General features: G+C 40.9%; 1 protein-coding gene across 1 annotated transcript; it reads right to left on the bottom strand.

The window, feature by feature from the left end:
• Positions 1-3,361: 3,361 nt before the first annotated feature.
• On the bottom strand, positions 3,362-13,133 carry LOC124119005. Its single transcript, XM_046481355.2, has 6 exons — positions 12,980-13,133; positions 10,333-10,707; positions 5,854-5,994; positions 5,300-5,327; positions 4,988-5,013; positions 3,362-4,109 (listed from the first exon to the last, which is right to left on the bottom strand). Exons 1-6 carry the CDS (start codon positions 13,059-13,061, stop codon positions 3,994-3,996), a joined length of 768 nt encoding a protein of 255 aa, XP_046337311.1. The 5' UTR covers positions 13,062-13,133; the 3' UTR covers positions 3,362-3,993.
• Between the last annotated feature and the right edge of the window lie 3,013 nt (positions 13,134-16,146).

Raw genomic sequence — 16,146 nt, 5'->3', positions numbered from 1 at the left:
CGGGTAGCCTTTCTGTCAGACTATCCACGATCAAAGGGCATTCCTGTTTCCAGCTATGGGTGTAGACCATGTAGAGTAGTATATCAGGCCACTTATAGGTGTCTATAACTGTACACAAAGGCACAACTACATGGGGACTTTCCATCATAAGCTAGTTGTTAAGAAATGAACGGGGAACGATGTACGTGGCTGCATTCATCATGTCCCATCTGCACCACAGCGTCTCGGTAATAATACAGTCAATACAAGCCAATCTAGTTTCAGAACACAGCGATCAATGCCACCGGAGTACGATGACAATAGGCCGTCAGCCAGGTCACAGAGCTTGATCACCCGATATTAGTCAGGCGCCTAGGGTACCTATTCGTAACTGTCTTCATGTTGGTGATTATGGAGTAATCAACATTGTTATTCAAACTTCAATATTCTTAGATCGATTCATAATGTCGTTATTATTTTCTGATGAACGATCCCCCCTTGACGCCCACAAATCGTTTTCGTCAACACGTTTCCAATAACATGATTGGATTGCTTTGGATTATTATTATTGTCAAGGAACATATCTAAATTATACTTGTAATACCAAATAAGTGAATGAATGTTATGCTAACAGCTGGTCGGCTCTACTGGAGCAGGTTTGTCACAGTGACCTGGCGCATGCCTGAGAGTTGTAAGTCGATGTCGATCCTATGGCAGTGTCATATCAAAAGACGTTAGAATATGGTACTTATTGTTATCCTGCCTGCTTGGTGCTCGGCATTAAAGGTATAGAGCAAGGACTGGTCAGTTAGAAGGTATCCCCAGCAATGTGAGCTTATTGTGTGAGGCGAGTGGATTGGGTAGTCATGCTCCGTGTCCTGCCTGGACAGAGTGGAATATTGCTGAGTGCCGTGGCGTTAGGCAACGAACATACAGTTTTTGGCTATGTTCCTTTTGGTATTAAAAATTTCTTTTCAAACGGTATGCAACCAAGGGAGCGACCATTTGATACTCCCTTTAGGGGGCTGGGAATCTGTGTCGAGAGTAGACATTTTTTTCAGCTTCAGCAGAAAAATCACATTTTTTGTTATTTAAAACTATCAGCCTGATTTTATGAGATACACAACTTGCAACGATGTCATTTTTGTGACAAGTAATTGCTTCATACTTCAAAGGTATGAAGTGTAATTATTATTTTCATTAAAATCAGGGACAATATATTTTTTTCGATAGATAATGGAGTTAGACCCGCCACCGCCACGTCGTTCCTTATTGTAACAAAGACGTTTTCGTATCCTCCCTGATACTAATACTCCAACTTCTAAATGCCCCTCAAAGAAGCCAGGAAGGTGATTAAAAGGACAGTTGTTATAGGAGAGTAAAAGGCAATGTATTTACTATCTATCGTATACAGTGAATTAAATGAATTGATAAGTATATTGAAGTTAAATCAAATGTCATATGCAGGAAATAACCCTGAAACATTGTTTGTGTACAATATATCTAATATAACTTCTACATGCATATGAATACTCCCAGTGGTTAGACCATTGTGGCATGTTGCAATCAAGATATAACACCACTGCGAAGGTCCACAAACACCCCTTACTCCGCATCAGGTGTTCAAGATGCGACCGCCTCTGGAGTGGATAACGCGTCTGTCTAGAAAGTTGGGGTAGCTGAAATACAATGAAGGCGACGTAAAACCCCATTTCACTTCGCATATCGGATGTTAAGACATTTATTTACATTACCTTTTAAAATTCAATTTTACAACATAACATACCACCTGATTTTTGCGTCCAGAATGTTACGTCTGCAACATGACAGCCGTCATTGACCTACGTTGACCAGCAGCAGAATTGAAGCAATGCACATTGTTTTCAAAGAATTACGATTATAAAATTACCGTTGCCGTAGAAGGAGATCGGCCGAAATTAGGATATGGAAACATTAAACCAAACAGAGGCATCCACCTTAGACTAATGGACCTTAGAGACGAGCTATTGATACAGCTGGATCCAACTGCACCTTTAGATTAAATAAATGTTACAATGGTCATTTCGATACAAATCCAGCTCTGTCGATGAGTGATCGCTGACCACAGTCTACTGACTGCAGACCACCGACTGACCACTGACCACTATCTACTGACTGCTGACATCAACTGATCACTGCCCACTGTCTTCTGACTGCTGACCACAACGCAATCACTGCCCACTGTCTACTGAGTGTGGACCACCAAGCAATAACTGCACACTGTATACTGACTGCGGACCACCATACGATCACTGCCCACTGTCTACTGACCGCCGACCATCATACGATCACTGCCCACTGTCTACTGACAGCTCACCACCACACGATCACTGCCCACTGTCTACTGACCGCCGACCATCATACGATCACTGCCCACTGTCCACTGACTGCTGACCACCGACTGATCACTGCCTAGTGTTTCGAACCCGTGTGCATTGTACTTGAAGGCAAGCTCTGGCTTCAATATTCACTAAAGCGTTTGTAAAATATACCCAGGAACATCCTCGCAAAAAATGGCTGTTAGTGCGAAATGTATCCTTTTAGTAGAAATGTTGGATTTCAAGGCGTTTTAACAATTGTGCTTGATACTTTTCATAAATATACTCTATGAGCACAACTCATTCACCTTAAACCAAATTTATAGCTAAAACATACTTTGACATATTCATTTTACAAGCAATGTGTTACGCCATTAAATTACATTTTAAATAATACTAAATATAGGAAAGTCGTTGTGTTTGTTCCAATAATTCTATCGCACCATTCTGAAGTACCAAAATCGCAATTGTCTGGTTAGTATAGGTGGGCTATGTAGCCATGTACTGTGCACATTTCCTTAGAGTCCAGACTGATGGATCAAAATCCCAGCTTCGCCCAACGTTTTCCCACCGATAATCTTTTATCAATCAATTTCAATCCCTCCACCCGTTGGTGATGTGAGTTGAAATTGAGTTTACCTTATTCAAAATGTCCATTTCCTAAATGTCCTATACAGGGAAACAGGCAAACAAGTATTCAGATGGCTCAATATAGACCTGTCGTGATATATAAACACTCTTAAATTACATTAATCATGATTTTCATGCATTTTCCAAAGGTTTCTGTGTACAGGCCTTTGTTGGAGGATACGGAGGAAGGGATGGTCGTGCAGAGTTGCGTCCCTTGTGATTCTGTGTTCTGGGGTTCAAATTCCGGTTCGCCCCGATTATGCTTCAAGGGTGGTCAGCACTACGCCCCGCTCGTGGATTTCACTAAAGAGGTAAACGGTAAATCCAACAGTAACCTCCCAAAACTGGAATATTGTCAAAGGGCCATCATACGAAATAAATGAGCACTGACTCGGTTGTTTGCCGTATATACAAGTTTTTTTTATACAGTTGAAAGTAGTTATGTACAGGAGCGTCATTGTCTTAGGTCAACTTACACATGGGTCCAGTGTAATAAAACACCTAGCCTTACCCTTGGCTAAGTGGGAGAACAAATCCCTACCACCCAAAATCCCCACCCCTTGTTGAAGGTTTACATAGCCAAAGCAATAATCCACAGATTAACTAATGAGTAATAAAAAAAATTACAATGAAGTATAAACTAGGTGCACAGCCCCACGTGGTAGGCTTACAAAGCCAAAGCAATTCTACACAGATTAACTAATGATTAATAACAAAAAAATTTACAATGAAGTATAAACTAGCTGCACAGCCCGATGTGGAAGGCGTACATAGTCAAAGCAATACTACACAGATTAACTTATGATTAACAACAAAATTTACAATGAAGTATAAACTAGGTGCACAGCCCGACGTGGAAGGCTTACATAGCCAAAGCAATAATCCACAGATTAACTATGGTTAATGACAACAACATTTACAATGAAGCATAAACTAGGTGCACAGCCCGATGTGGAAGGCTTACAGTGAACGTATGATACAATATCATGGGGTTAGCAAAGCAGGCTCAGCATGGTCACCACATGTTTCAAAAGATTGGAACATGGTCACATGAAGCATCCGAACGAACTGACAGAGCAGGTGGGTGAGCATTGACACCGTTTTTTTCGTCATGGGAGCTGTAGATCGGGTTGTCCTCCATCACTGTGATTAGAAGAAGAGAAGAATTAATTCATTTTCGACGTGATGTGTTTTGGGTCGAGAATTGGCACATCATCGTTACTGTTTTATAGCGCACACTGTGAAACGTATTCTGTCTCTAACACATGTGTGTACATTCAAATACGTGCTAACAAATTATAAAACAAAAGATAAACCGGGTCCTATTGTATCACCCATCTAGATGTGTGTGTGTTGGGATTTACGCCGCCCTGAAGACTTTACGACACTTATATGTGCACACGCTGCAGAATACTCCAGACATTAGTTGGAGAACAAACCTCTTTATCCCTAATGTTATCAATAAAATTTGAAATGATCCTCCATCGACAACCTTTCCATTATTTTTGATGTACTAAATATTTATAAATATCAGTCCAAAATGTTAAGTAATTCGAAAGGAAAACGTGGTAGATCAAAGCTAAAATAGTATCCTATTACACACAAATGATATGCTTATTGTTTTATCTTTAAACAAATGTCCAACTTAGGTTAATTAGGGTCTGATATAAAATATTAACGTTCAAGCAGTACATATCAAGGACATATCAGTCTTTGTAACTGCGTGTAGAACTAGATAGTTTAATTCCTGCCTCCTCTCTGTGAATTCATCCCACGTTCTATGTCTATCTGACGTCTGTCTGTATCGTGTCTGGACAAGACAATACAGTGATTGACATTATGAGCAGCAATCCACCCTGTTTGGGTACGTTGACACGCCATCACATAAGTGGACGTTTGACCACCCGATCCATAAAGTCGCCTCTTCTAGCCCCAAATCCCCTCGGGGCTAGTAACGCCTTATTGACAAGTAAACCGTCACACGAGATGCTAAAGGTTGCACACCCAGACATGTCACTTACCCACAGACTCATATGATCCTTGGTCTCTGTGGAACAAACACAACAGTACAGTGTACAACATACTTAACTATTCCCCTTGGAACCGATGCTAAAATAACAAACAAACTAAGCATATAATCTTCAGGTTTAATTAGATGAACATTCTTTCTTTCATATACTTGAATAAAAGATTTCATATTTTGTTTACGTTTTAGAATAGAGCTTGTACGACAAAGTAAATAATATTTTTTTTAAATTATAATTGTCAAGAGATATTATTTTTAACTGCACGTATTTTGATGGTACAAACATGTAAATAAAGTTACTACTTACTGTTCACTCTGTTTTGATTTCGGTCCAGCTGAAGTATAATTTGTAAACATACTTTATTCACGGCGAGAAATGAAAATAAAATAATCATCAACCCTGAGAATGATCTCATCCGTATTTTTAACAATTTCATGTATACAAAAAAATCATTTAAATTCCTGTGCGTACACCATTATGGGCAAATACATAACTTGTTTAAGAGTTTTAATGGCTCTTAGCAATAGTGCAGCAATACCATGATGGACAAAAGAAACCGGACTCACACATTGTACAAACGTGGGAATCAAACCAGGGCGTTGGCGTGACGTGTGTTCTATTTAAGCACAAGGCTACCCCATCGGCCACGTTATGCAAGAGTGACTTGCTGAGCATGTTTTAGGGCACCGAAGCTTAATTGCATCCACTCTAGGTGTGATACATTGTCATTACGGCATAACATTATTGGGGGACAACATTGATACCAAATGCACAGAAGCAATACGACTTCACTATGGTTGCAAAATACAACGCCATTTTGGGGTGTTGTTACTACATTAGACCCTTCAAAAAAACCATACCATTTGCAGTGTTCCTTGCTCGCCTTGACCTGAGAAGGCCAACCACGGTAGCAACAACGGCAAGTAGAACCAAGGCGCCACTCGCTGCTGCACCTATAAGCTGAGGTGTGGAGTCTGTAATCTCTTCTCCATTGCCAACACCTGAAGATTACATGAGAGATATTCTAGTTGGGTACCTCTTACTTAACTTTTTTGTGAACATCCCCATTCATGAAATCAGAATATTTGAACGACAAATATATATATTTGTTTTAACAATTTTACCCTTTTTCACTGGACGAGAGGTCGGTCACATGACAGCAATACTGACGTTCATAAGAAAATGAACGACGCAATTTGACGCTCATACGTTTTTCACGAAACTGTATTCTTGAAAGGACGTAAACACTTACGGACTACTTCGACATTCCTTGGGATACCCCGAGGAGTTCTCACAAACGGATACATAAAGATGCGTTCTGTCTGATCATTTAAACCATTTAATCTTGAACACAGCGTATTCGCCCACGACTATCCTCGCTATGACCTATCTTTGTGAACAAACGAAGCGAGTGACATCCAAGCTATTGTATCGACTCGACCTGTGTCTAGCCTGACAGTGACAGTCTGCAGCAATCTCTGAATTTACCTTATTAGTTTTAATTTGACACATCTCTACAATCACCCTTCAATGAGCTGCCAACACACACACACACACACACACACACACACATACACACACACACGCACGCACGCATGCACGCACACACAGAGCGGGTTAAAACGATACTTTACTGACTGATTGACTGACTGACTCGCAATCACTTACGCAATCTCTAACACATGGCCCCTTAGTTCGAAGGGAATGGGTAATATACCCGAAGAGTTTAGCACAAAAGACACGCTTGCAAAGACATGCCAATCTAATATGTGGCGCAGAAACCCCTCTTATAGTATGGAGATCCATGTCAAGGGTATACATGAACCTCAATTACCTTATTCTTTAAATGGAAAAATTTCAAACAATGGTCTTGTGAAGTGTTATGAAATTAAAGGATATGCTCATCGCATCCACACACCATTCACACAGAAGAATGTATACACGTATGTACCAGGTCAGGAACGTGAGAAATACATCGATGTTCTCAAACAGACAATAATACAACATCTGTTGTGAATAATACTTGCGCTGAGTACTTCAATTAAAATGAGTACAATTGTCAATATTGTAAAGGTTTAAGTTAAGAGTAATAGCCTTATCCTTGCATCTATAAATGAAATATTTGACAAAAAATATAATGAATTCAAAGACTTTGTCAGTGTAAACAGTATTTTTACATCCGTACAATATAAACTATTGGTCATGTATAATAAGCTCCTATGTATACATGAGAACATTTAGCTTGTTTTTAACCATCCATCAGGGATTTCCAAAATATGTTTTCTTTTTCATATTCACATAACAAATGTATACTAGATTCGGTTTTTAACATGCAAAAACTACATAGATCATTTGATCGCAATTTTTGAGTGAGTGAGTGAGTGAGTGAGTGAGTAGGTGGGTGGGTGGGTGGGTGGGTGGGTGGGTGGTGAGTGAGTGAGTGAGTGAGTGAGTGAGTGAGTGATCGCATGTTTTCCTTTACAAAGAATTCTGAATTTACAAAGTTTGTTGTATGGATTCTATGACTAATTCTGTATTGGGTGAGTGAGTGAGTATGGTTTTATGCCGTTTTTAGCAATATCACGGCTGGGGACACCGGCTTCACACATTGCACCCATGTAGGGAATAGAAGATCGGCGGCGGGACGCGCCAAAGCCTTTAACCACAAGCTTTCCCAACGCCCCTTGTTCTGTATTGAATCCATCTCAGCCTTGTATATCTCGTTGTTGAAAAAAGGCTTCACATATATCTGTTACCAGTCTGGTGTTTTATCTAAATGTATGCTCCCATTTGTGTTGCGAATCTGCCAACGTTAATATTTGGATTATAAAATGAAGGGGCAGTAATACATTTGCCAAAGTTTAAATGGTGTACTTTGGAATCCTGATGTTTTTAAGGTTTTGGGTGTAAAGTTATCTACTAATATGGAAGAAATTGCTCATCGAGGTCTTAACCTTTCTGGAAAGTTATTTGAAACTGAACAAATAACTCATAGATTGATGAAGAGAACTATTACGCCCCTTCGCAGTATTGCTATAATGGCTTTTATTACCCACGTGATGCAGATGCAGGTGGTGAAATACGTCATGTCACGCATGTTCCGTACAAGGTTGAGCTCGTTTTATTCGTTTTGATTGGATAACCGTGACGTCTATCATAACGGAACTACTTGTTTCATTCACAAAAACCACCAAAAAAACCCCAAAAAAACAACAACACGAGACGTCGTTCACTTTTACAACTGCAAGGCAGAACTTTAGGAATCGCATGAATGCGAGAGACATTTATGCATAGAGAGACACTTTAGTAAACCAAACAAGATAGTCACACGCTTCAAATTCACTTTGCATTCTATATTAGTTATGCATGCTGCTAATACAGACATTACACAATCGAGCTATATCCATTTGCAATGTACGATTACCGATAGATCCAGGGTCCCACTGAGCGTGACGCACCCGACCAGTCTCGCGACTTTCAATTTGATTTTACGTAAAAGGGGTGAATTGAAGTCAGTTTAAACAATCCGGACAGTTATCTAGACTCACGTTGGAAGCTCCGACGTGCGCCGTTAGTGTCCCCTTCGAAACGTATTATGTGGGACTGCTTCCGAGGGTGAATGAAAGTACACGACTGCACGACCAGATAACTAAAAGTCAACAGTTCCGATACAAGTCTTTCGAAAACTCCGCGGAAATGTGTCTGACTTCTGATTTCGTGACCCCCAAACACCCAAAAGGTTAACAATAACGCTGTGAGTAGATCACGGTTGTCTTTTCTTCTTCCGAAGGTGATCTTGCCCTGTCACTGACATGCAAGAAGATTTGCGTTTGTCGATTTTCACGTCTTCAGTACAAGGTCGTAAAGTTAAGTCTTTGGCGTGCACTCTGATTTCCTCTTCAGAAATGGTACGGACAGGATACAAATTCAGCTGATAGATCAAGGAAACCGAACGATTTTGATTGCACAGCCGGGACCTCGTCGGAGCGAGTGACCGAGTGTTGCGCCGAGATTCATTGACTTTTAACGTTTCCTTATACTTGTCCTGCGTACTAACAACATTGCTCAGAATTACTATAAGTTGACTAAATTCTTTACAAAGTGCTGTCATGTTTGCACACACAACAGGAACATGTTGTTAATGTGTATGCATAGAAATGTCAAAAATGCCCATATGTGGGCATATATTAATATGATTTGCAAACCGGTTTCAGTTTAGTTTGTTAACGAACGAAAGTTGTTTCATGTATTTTCAAATGAATACAGAATTAATGTGGGTAAGTAATAAACTACTACACTCATTCTCGTTAGATACCATTTTTTACGTGAACTTTCTATGGTATATGACCTCGCAAAAGTGGTATTCTCTACATACAGTTGAATTATCTTTTTGTGACTTTACCAACCTCACAAAAGATTTTCTGAATAGTAACATAACATATTGTTTAAATTCTTGTGGAATAAAAAAACAGATAAAATAAATCGAAGTACAATATGCAAATCAGTTTAAGAGGGAGGTCTTGGCATAACTGATAGTGCTACTTTTGTTCAGTCCCTGAAATTGATATGGATAAGAAAATTGGCTGATGTGAATCTGGAGAATGTATGAAAACAAATCTTTTCGTTTCACGAAAATTATAATATTTTTTCTCAAAATGAGATGTGATTGTCAGAAAAAACCTGGAAAGAGTAAAACTAACTTTTGGAAAGACTGTTTAATATATACATGTACATGTATTAAACATTTAAGCTGGACTTCTCAAACTAATAACATTTCAGAAGAGTACGTGTGTGTGCAAGGGGGTGGGGGATTGACATGCTGGCTTCAATGTTGATCACGATGCCCACATCAAGGTTTGGGCTAATACTGGCCGGCCTATAGAGCAGTGACCATGTCTTTGAGTGAGTGAGTGAGTGAGTATGGTTTTACGCCGCTTTTAGCAATATTCCAGCAATTTCACGGCGGGGGACACCAGAAAAGGGCTCAACACATTGTACCCATGGCGGGAATCGAACCCGGGTCTTCGGCATGACGAGCGAACACTTTATATAAATTAACCACTAGGCTACCCGACCGCCCCACCATGTCTTTGAAAATTATCAAACTGAAAGAAAACCTTCTTACATCCGAAACATTTTGGTCATGTCGCGCACATGACATTTAAGCCAATCTTAATTAGTGACATAGTTAACTCATTCCACGATTTACCCAATGTGGATAACATTCATTGAGGACCAATGGTATTAACGGTGCGTGGTTTATACTCTCAAAAATGAATACGTGTGTAATTCTTACGTGCCTGTAAGGATGTTAAGAGAGAAAGTAATAGTAAACTTACTTATGTTTTGAACGTGAAGAGCAACGAACTGGCTTTGATGTCTTTTCTTCCCAATTAGGACGACACAGAACCAGTCAGCCTCATAACGGATATCGACGTGTCTTATCCTCAGCGTGAATTGTCCATTTTTGCAGTCCGTCTGTTGTACATACAGGCCTGGCAATGTTTGCATCCTCAGTTGACACTTGTTGTTGAAAAACTCCACATCAGCTGTTTTATTTCTTTCGTAGTTTCTGTACCATTCAACGTTGACAACATCTAAAGCTTCTGTGCGACACACGAAGGTAATATTCAGACCTGTTGCGACCGTTTCGTTTGTACCGTCGCTGGGTTTAGCAAATATTATTATTTCTTTGTTGGCATCGAATGTGATTTCTGAAAGACACAAAAATGGAATCCGCATTCAGGAAGGTGCATGTACAATCTACCTTTGTTCACAGCCTTTATAACATCACACACTCACGGTAGCATGAAAAAACGAGTACCAACAGGGCACAGGGCGCCAGGAAAATGAAACTCTAACCCTGAACCTAATAACATCACACACTCACGGTAGCATGGATAACGAGGACCAACAAGGCACATGCCACCAGGTAAACGTGACCCTAACATTGACCCTAATAACATCACACACTCACGGTAGCATGGATAACGAGGACCAACAAGGCACATGGCACCAGGTAAACGTGACCCTAACATTGACCCTAATAACATCACACACTCACGGTAGCATGGATAACGAGGACCAACAAGGCACATGGCACCAGGTAAACGTGACCCTAACATTGACCCTAATAACATCACACACTCACGGTAGCATGGATAACGAGGACCAACAAGGCACATGGCACCAGGTAAACTTGACCCTAACATTGACCCTAATAACATCACACACTCACGGTAGCATGGATAACGAGGACCAACAAGGCACATGGCACCAGGTAAACGTGACCCTAACCCTAATAACATCACACACTCACGGTAGCATGGATAACGAGGACCAACAAGGCACATGGCACCAGGTAAACGTGACCCTAACATTGACCCTAATAACATCACACATTCACGATAGCATGGATAACGAGGACCAACAAGGCACATGGCACCAGGTAAACTTGACCCTAACATTGACCCTAATAACATCACACACTCACGGTAGCATGGATAACGAGGACCAACAAGGCACATGGCACCAGGTAAACGTGACCCTAACCCTAATAACATCACACACTCACGGTAGCATGGATAACGAGGACCAACAAGGCACATGGCGCCAGGTAAACGTAACCCTAACCCTAATAACATCACACACTCACGGTAGCATGGATAACGAGGACCAACAAGGCACATGGCACCAGGTAAACGTGACCCTAACATTGACCCTAATAACATCACACACTCACGGTAGCATGGATAACGAGGACCAACAAGGCACATGGCGCCAGGTAAACGTAACCCTAACATTGACCCTAATAACATCACACACTCACGGTAGCATGGATAACGAGGACCAACAAGGCACATGGCGCCAGGTAAACGTAACCCTAACCCTAATAACATCACACACTCACGGTAGCATGGATAACGAGGACCAACAAGGCACATGGCGCCAGGTAAACGTGACCCTAACCCTAACCTAATAACATCACACACTCACGGTAGCATGAATAACGAGGACCAACAGGGCACATGGCGCCAGGAAAACGTAGCCCTAACCCTAATAACATCACACACTCACGGTAGCATGGATAACGAGGACCAACAAGGCACATGGCGCCAGGTAAACGTAACCCTAACATTGACCCTAATAAAATCACACACTCACGGTAGCATGAATAACGAGGACCAACAAGGCACATGGCGCCAGGTAAACGTAACCCTAACCCTAATAACATCACACACTCACGGTAGCATGAATAACGAGGACCAACAAGGCACATGGCGCCAGGTAAACGTAACCCTAACCCTAATAACATCACACACTCACGGTAGCATGAATAACGAGGACCAACAAGGCACATGGCGCCAGGTAAACGTAACCCTAACCCTAATAACATCACACACTCACGGTAGCATGGATAACGAGGACCAACAAGGCACATGGCACCAGGTAAACGTGACCCTAACCCTAATAACATCACAAACACTCACGGTAGCATGAATAACGAGGACCAACAAGGCACAGGGCGTTACAGAATGTATGACCAGAGGCTGAGTAGGTGGTTCATCTGAGTTATATGCCTTCATCCATTAGACTTGATAAATACCAATGCACACATGAGTGTACACACAATGGAACAAAAGGTAACAATAAACAAATAATGATTGCGTGGATCGTTCTGTATTGTTTTCAAACAGTTTGCCTTGTCCAGATTGGATTACTTAGACTGCAGACCAGTAATACTGAAGACTTGGCTCGCTCTCTGTATATTCTTACCATCGCTGATTCTCTGTGTGTGTGTCTGTCAGACACTGTGATCAGGCATGGTGACTTGGTTGATTGCGGATTGTCGCTCATAACATTAACCACTGGTTTATCTGTAGATATACTACTTGATAAATCTCAATCACGTTGAGCAGTATCGCTATATATTCTGACGATAGCCAGAATGAACACAATTGTACACATATGTGGTATTATACATACCTTGTTGTTCTCCATGCACCACATGTGTGTAAAAATGCATAACTAGTCCGTACCAGAATACTACATGTGTTTCATATCCCATGGTGCAGTGATAGTGTCAGACAAGTACCGAGACATTTGACCCTAAGACTATACTTAGCGAAGTGCATCCTCATCATCGAGTGAGGCCCCATCACCCGCATCCTTCCGCCAGCGGAACAAGCACTATGCAGTCACTTGTGACTTTATGGAATGACTTACTTCCTTGTGGTGAAACTGTAATCTATTGATTCTGTTCAGGTCCATTCACTATGAAGATGTTCAGCTAATTAATTGTTTAGTGTTTTTCATTTAACGTCGCACTCAGCAATAGTCCAGCAATATGCAAAAGGTCTGTAAATATGTGTACATTCATAATATATCAGTTGTTGTCACTCTACTCTAATTAAGTAGAACATACTCTAACAACCATCGCAAACATACACACCACAACAAAGACCACAAGACCTTCTATACACCAAATTACAATCGTTGAAGCTCAGATATCAATGGGGGAACATCCTGAACTGTGAGATTCTAACGACGATCTGGTAGTGCTGGGATGTTAGGTCACACTGACATGTCACTTTGACAGGAACAAGGAACCTGAGATGACTCGATAGCCTGCTGAGGACTTTGTTCCTGTGAGTCATACAGCTCCTTGGCAGTAGTTGAATGTTGCGATGGCATCAGTATGTATAATGATTAAACCAAAGTATGTTTAGTATGACATAGTCATCGCACATTACAATCCTCAATCTGGTGTAATGAACACATCATAATACGCATGATACGCAGCATATACATTTAAATTGTGTTCCTTATAGAAGACTTTTATTCATCAGCGAGCTAAAAATGACCATAAATATAGTGGCGCATTATTATCGGGGCGCATATTAGAAACAATGACGTACACAACAATGCACCCAGTAAACAATACAAATGAGGGAAGGATTTCACGTCTCACACAACAATAAAATGTCAAGTACCGTCAGTTCCCTTACACAAGTTGATCAAGCAGCTCTGACAGTCGCCAACCTTGTATGGCCGCATCTATTATTTGGGAGTACTGCAAGAAGATGACACTGCCTGTAGTTGTCAACCCTTTGCAGGTTGCTGGGGTAGCCTAGTGGTTAAAGCGTTCGCTCGTCACGCCGAAGACCAGGGTTCGATTCCCGACATGGGTACAATGTCTGGTGTCTCTCGCCGTGATTTTGCTGGAATATTGTTAAAGCGGCGTTAAACCACACCCATATGCATTATGCTCACACCCAATTCTGCTGTTAGTGAAAGACTTTCCTCAGTTACCGACTGCAATCGTGGCTTAGTCACACGTTAGTCAACTGTGACATGAATCGAGGAAGTGAGAGAAATATGACACAAGGATTTCACATCAGTAAGGATAATATCGTTGATAATATCTCTATGTGTGCTTAGGGTGGGGCCTTTATGAATTTTCTGAGTCACGTTATGATCAGCATTTACTCTTCACCAGTGCGGAAGATGAAAACGAAACACTCAACTGACCGAACAGCAGGCGACGTATTTATTACACCTGAATGTTAACGTTGAAGTTAGAATGCCTTTGGAGGTGGATTATAAAATGATATGTGAAATAAGTGGAATATTCAATCATGCGTGGAATAAGGATCTTATTAGTTGTCATGTAAAGGGATGCGCTATAGAAGCGATAATCAGAACCGATGAACTTGGAACCACGAATTAATAGATAGATGTAAGCTGCTCGGCGAATACACTAGTTCTAAGTTACTGCACTGAGAGTAATTACATTTTTAATATTAGATTTTTGAAATGGGATTAAACATGTATAAAAAAGACACAACTACCTTCGAGTACTACTGTAATGTAAGCATCATACTTGTGCTTGTGGGTTTCACCAAAGTGGTAATAACAGCGACAAAACACTTTACTTTTTCATATGAAACTTCTAACAGCAGTGTCCAGTGAACATATTCAACGATATCATAAGCATGAGTTTATTAGGCACACCAGTGGCACCCGTCACAAACACATGCACACCACAATGGTTGAATGTATGAATGTTAAGTCATCCCTTTTGTCATACAGTCTTGTGAGTTTTTTTGTCTTACTGAAACGTCCACATATTAAAAAGATGAGGCGTTTTCACTGACATTATTTTTTTATAGCTCAGGTGGGTAAATCAATTGTAGGGAATTGCCTATTTAACCATTATTGAACGATCATGTAAGATCATCGATATACCTGAAGCTTATTAAATTAAACGTCTTGGCACAAATCCCCTGTTTACATTGGCCAGTTCGAGCAGAAATACAGAATCTGAAATTAAGACTTTATCACATATCAGAAATATTTATAATAGTATCATCTCATCTGTTCATTAATTCCATGCAGCAGTATGAATGTTCTGAAATAATGCCATGACTGAAGTTGCCGGGGTTTGCCACACAGCAACCTGTTTGGCGCATTGGGAAATGGACACCTCCTGACTTCAAATCCGTTAGGTCAAGTCGTCTAAGGCGCCGCGATTTGCTGTTGCGTCTCTTGGGCACGCCAGAAATCTAGGGTTGTGGATTCGAATCCTGGTTCGCCCCGATTATGTTTCTAGGTTTGTCAGCACCATACCCGTGCTCGTGGGTTTCACCGAAGTGGTAAACATCTGAGACCTGCATCACTTCGGGCTTCCTCCCACATTAAGATGACACGCCGAGATATAGCTGGAATACTGTTAAAAGTGGTGTTAAACCCAACTCACTCACTCACTCACTCAAATCCGTTAATATTCATCTTGGTAAGGGTACATGGAGTTAGCTGGGTTACTTGTCAGTAGCACCCGTGCCAGTAATGACCCCAACACTCCACCCACATGCACCCATTTAGTCAAGTAGCTTCATTAAATGTTAGGGCAAAATAGATAAATACTTGAAGGAACCTATTTGGCAAGTACTGTATAGGATAAACCTTTTGTTAATGGTGTTAGCGTCCTTGTTTCGGTTGGTATATATTTCCCTCACGGAAGCTATTGTTGTTGGTTTTATTACTGTGTATGTTTGAGTTTCATTTTACTCAAACTTTCCTCATACACATTCATGATTAACATAACAAGCGAGCTGGTGTTTACGCGTTACGGAAGTGTTATGTGTGGTCAG

The sequence above is a fragment of the Haliotis rufescens genome, unplaced genomic scaffold, assembly GCF_023055435.1.
Source record: "Haliotis rufescens isolate VD_foot unplaced genomic scaffold, xgHalRufe1.0.p SCAF_125, whole genome shotgun sequence".
In the NCBI taxonomy this organism is placed as follows: domain Eukaryota; kingdom Metazoa; phylum Mollusca; class Gastropoda; order Lepetellida; family Haliotidae; genus Haliotis; species Haliotis rufescens.
Note: the sequence above shows the minus strand (reverse complement) of the source record. Positions and strands in the feature narration are given on the sequence as shown.

Bases quoted from the DNA above. Each gene is read 5' to 3' on its own strand.
- LOC124119005 (XM_046481355.2), bottom strand. From the start codon at position 13,061: ATGGGATATGAAACACATGTAGTATTCTGGTACGGACTAGTTATGCAT. The intron at 5,014-5,299 runs GTAAGTAGTAAC...TTTGTTCCACAG, and splicing joins AAATCAAAACAGAGTGAACA to AGACCAAGGATCATATGAGT. The intron at 4,110-4,987 runs GTAAGTGACATG...TTCTAATCACAG, and splicing joins AGGATCATATGAGTCTGTGG to TGATGGAGGACAACCCGATC.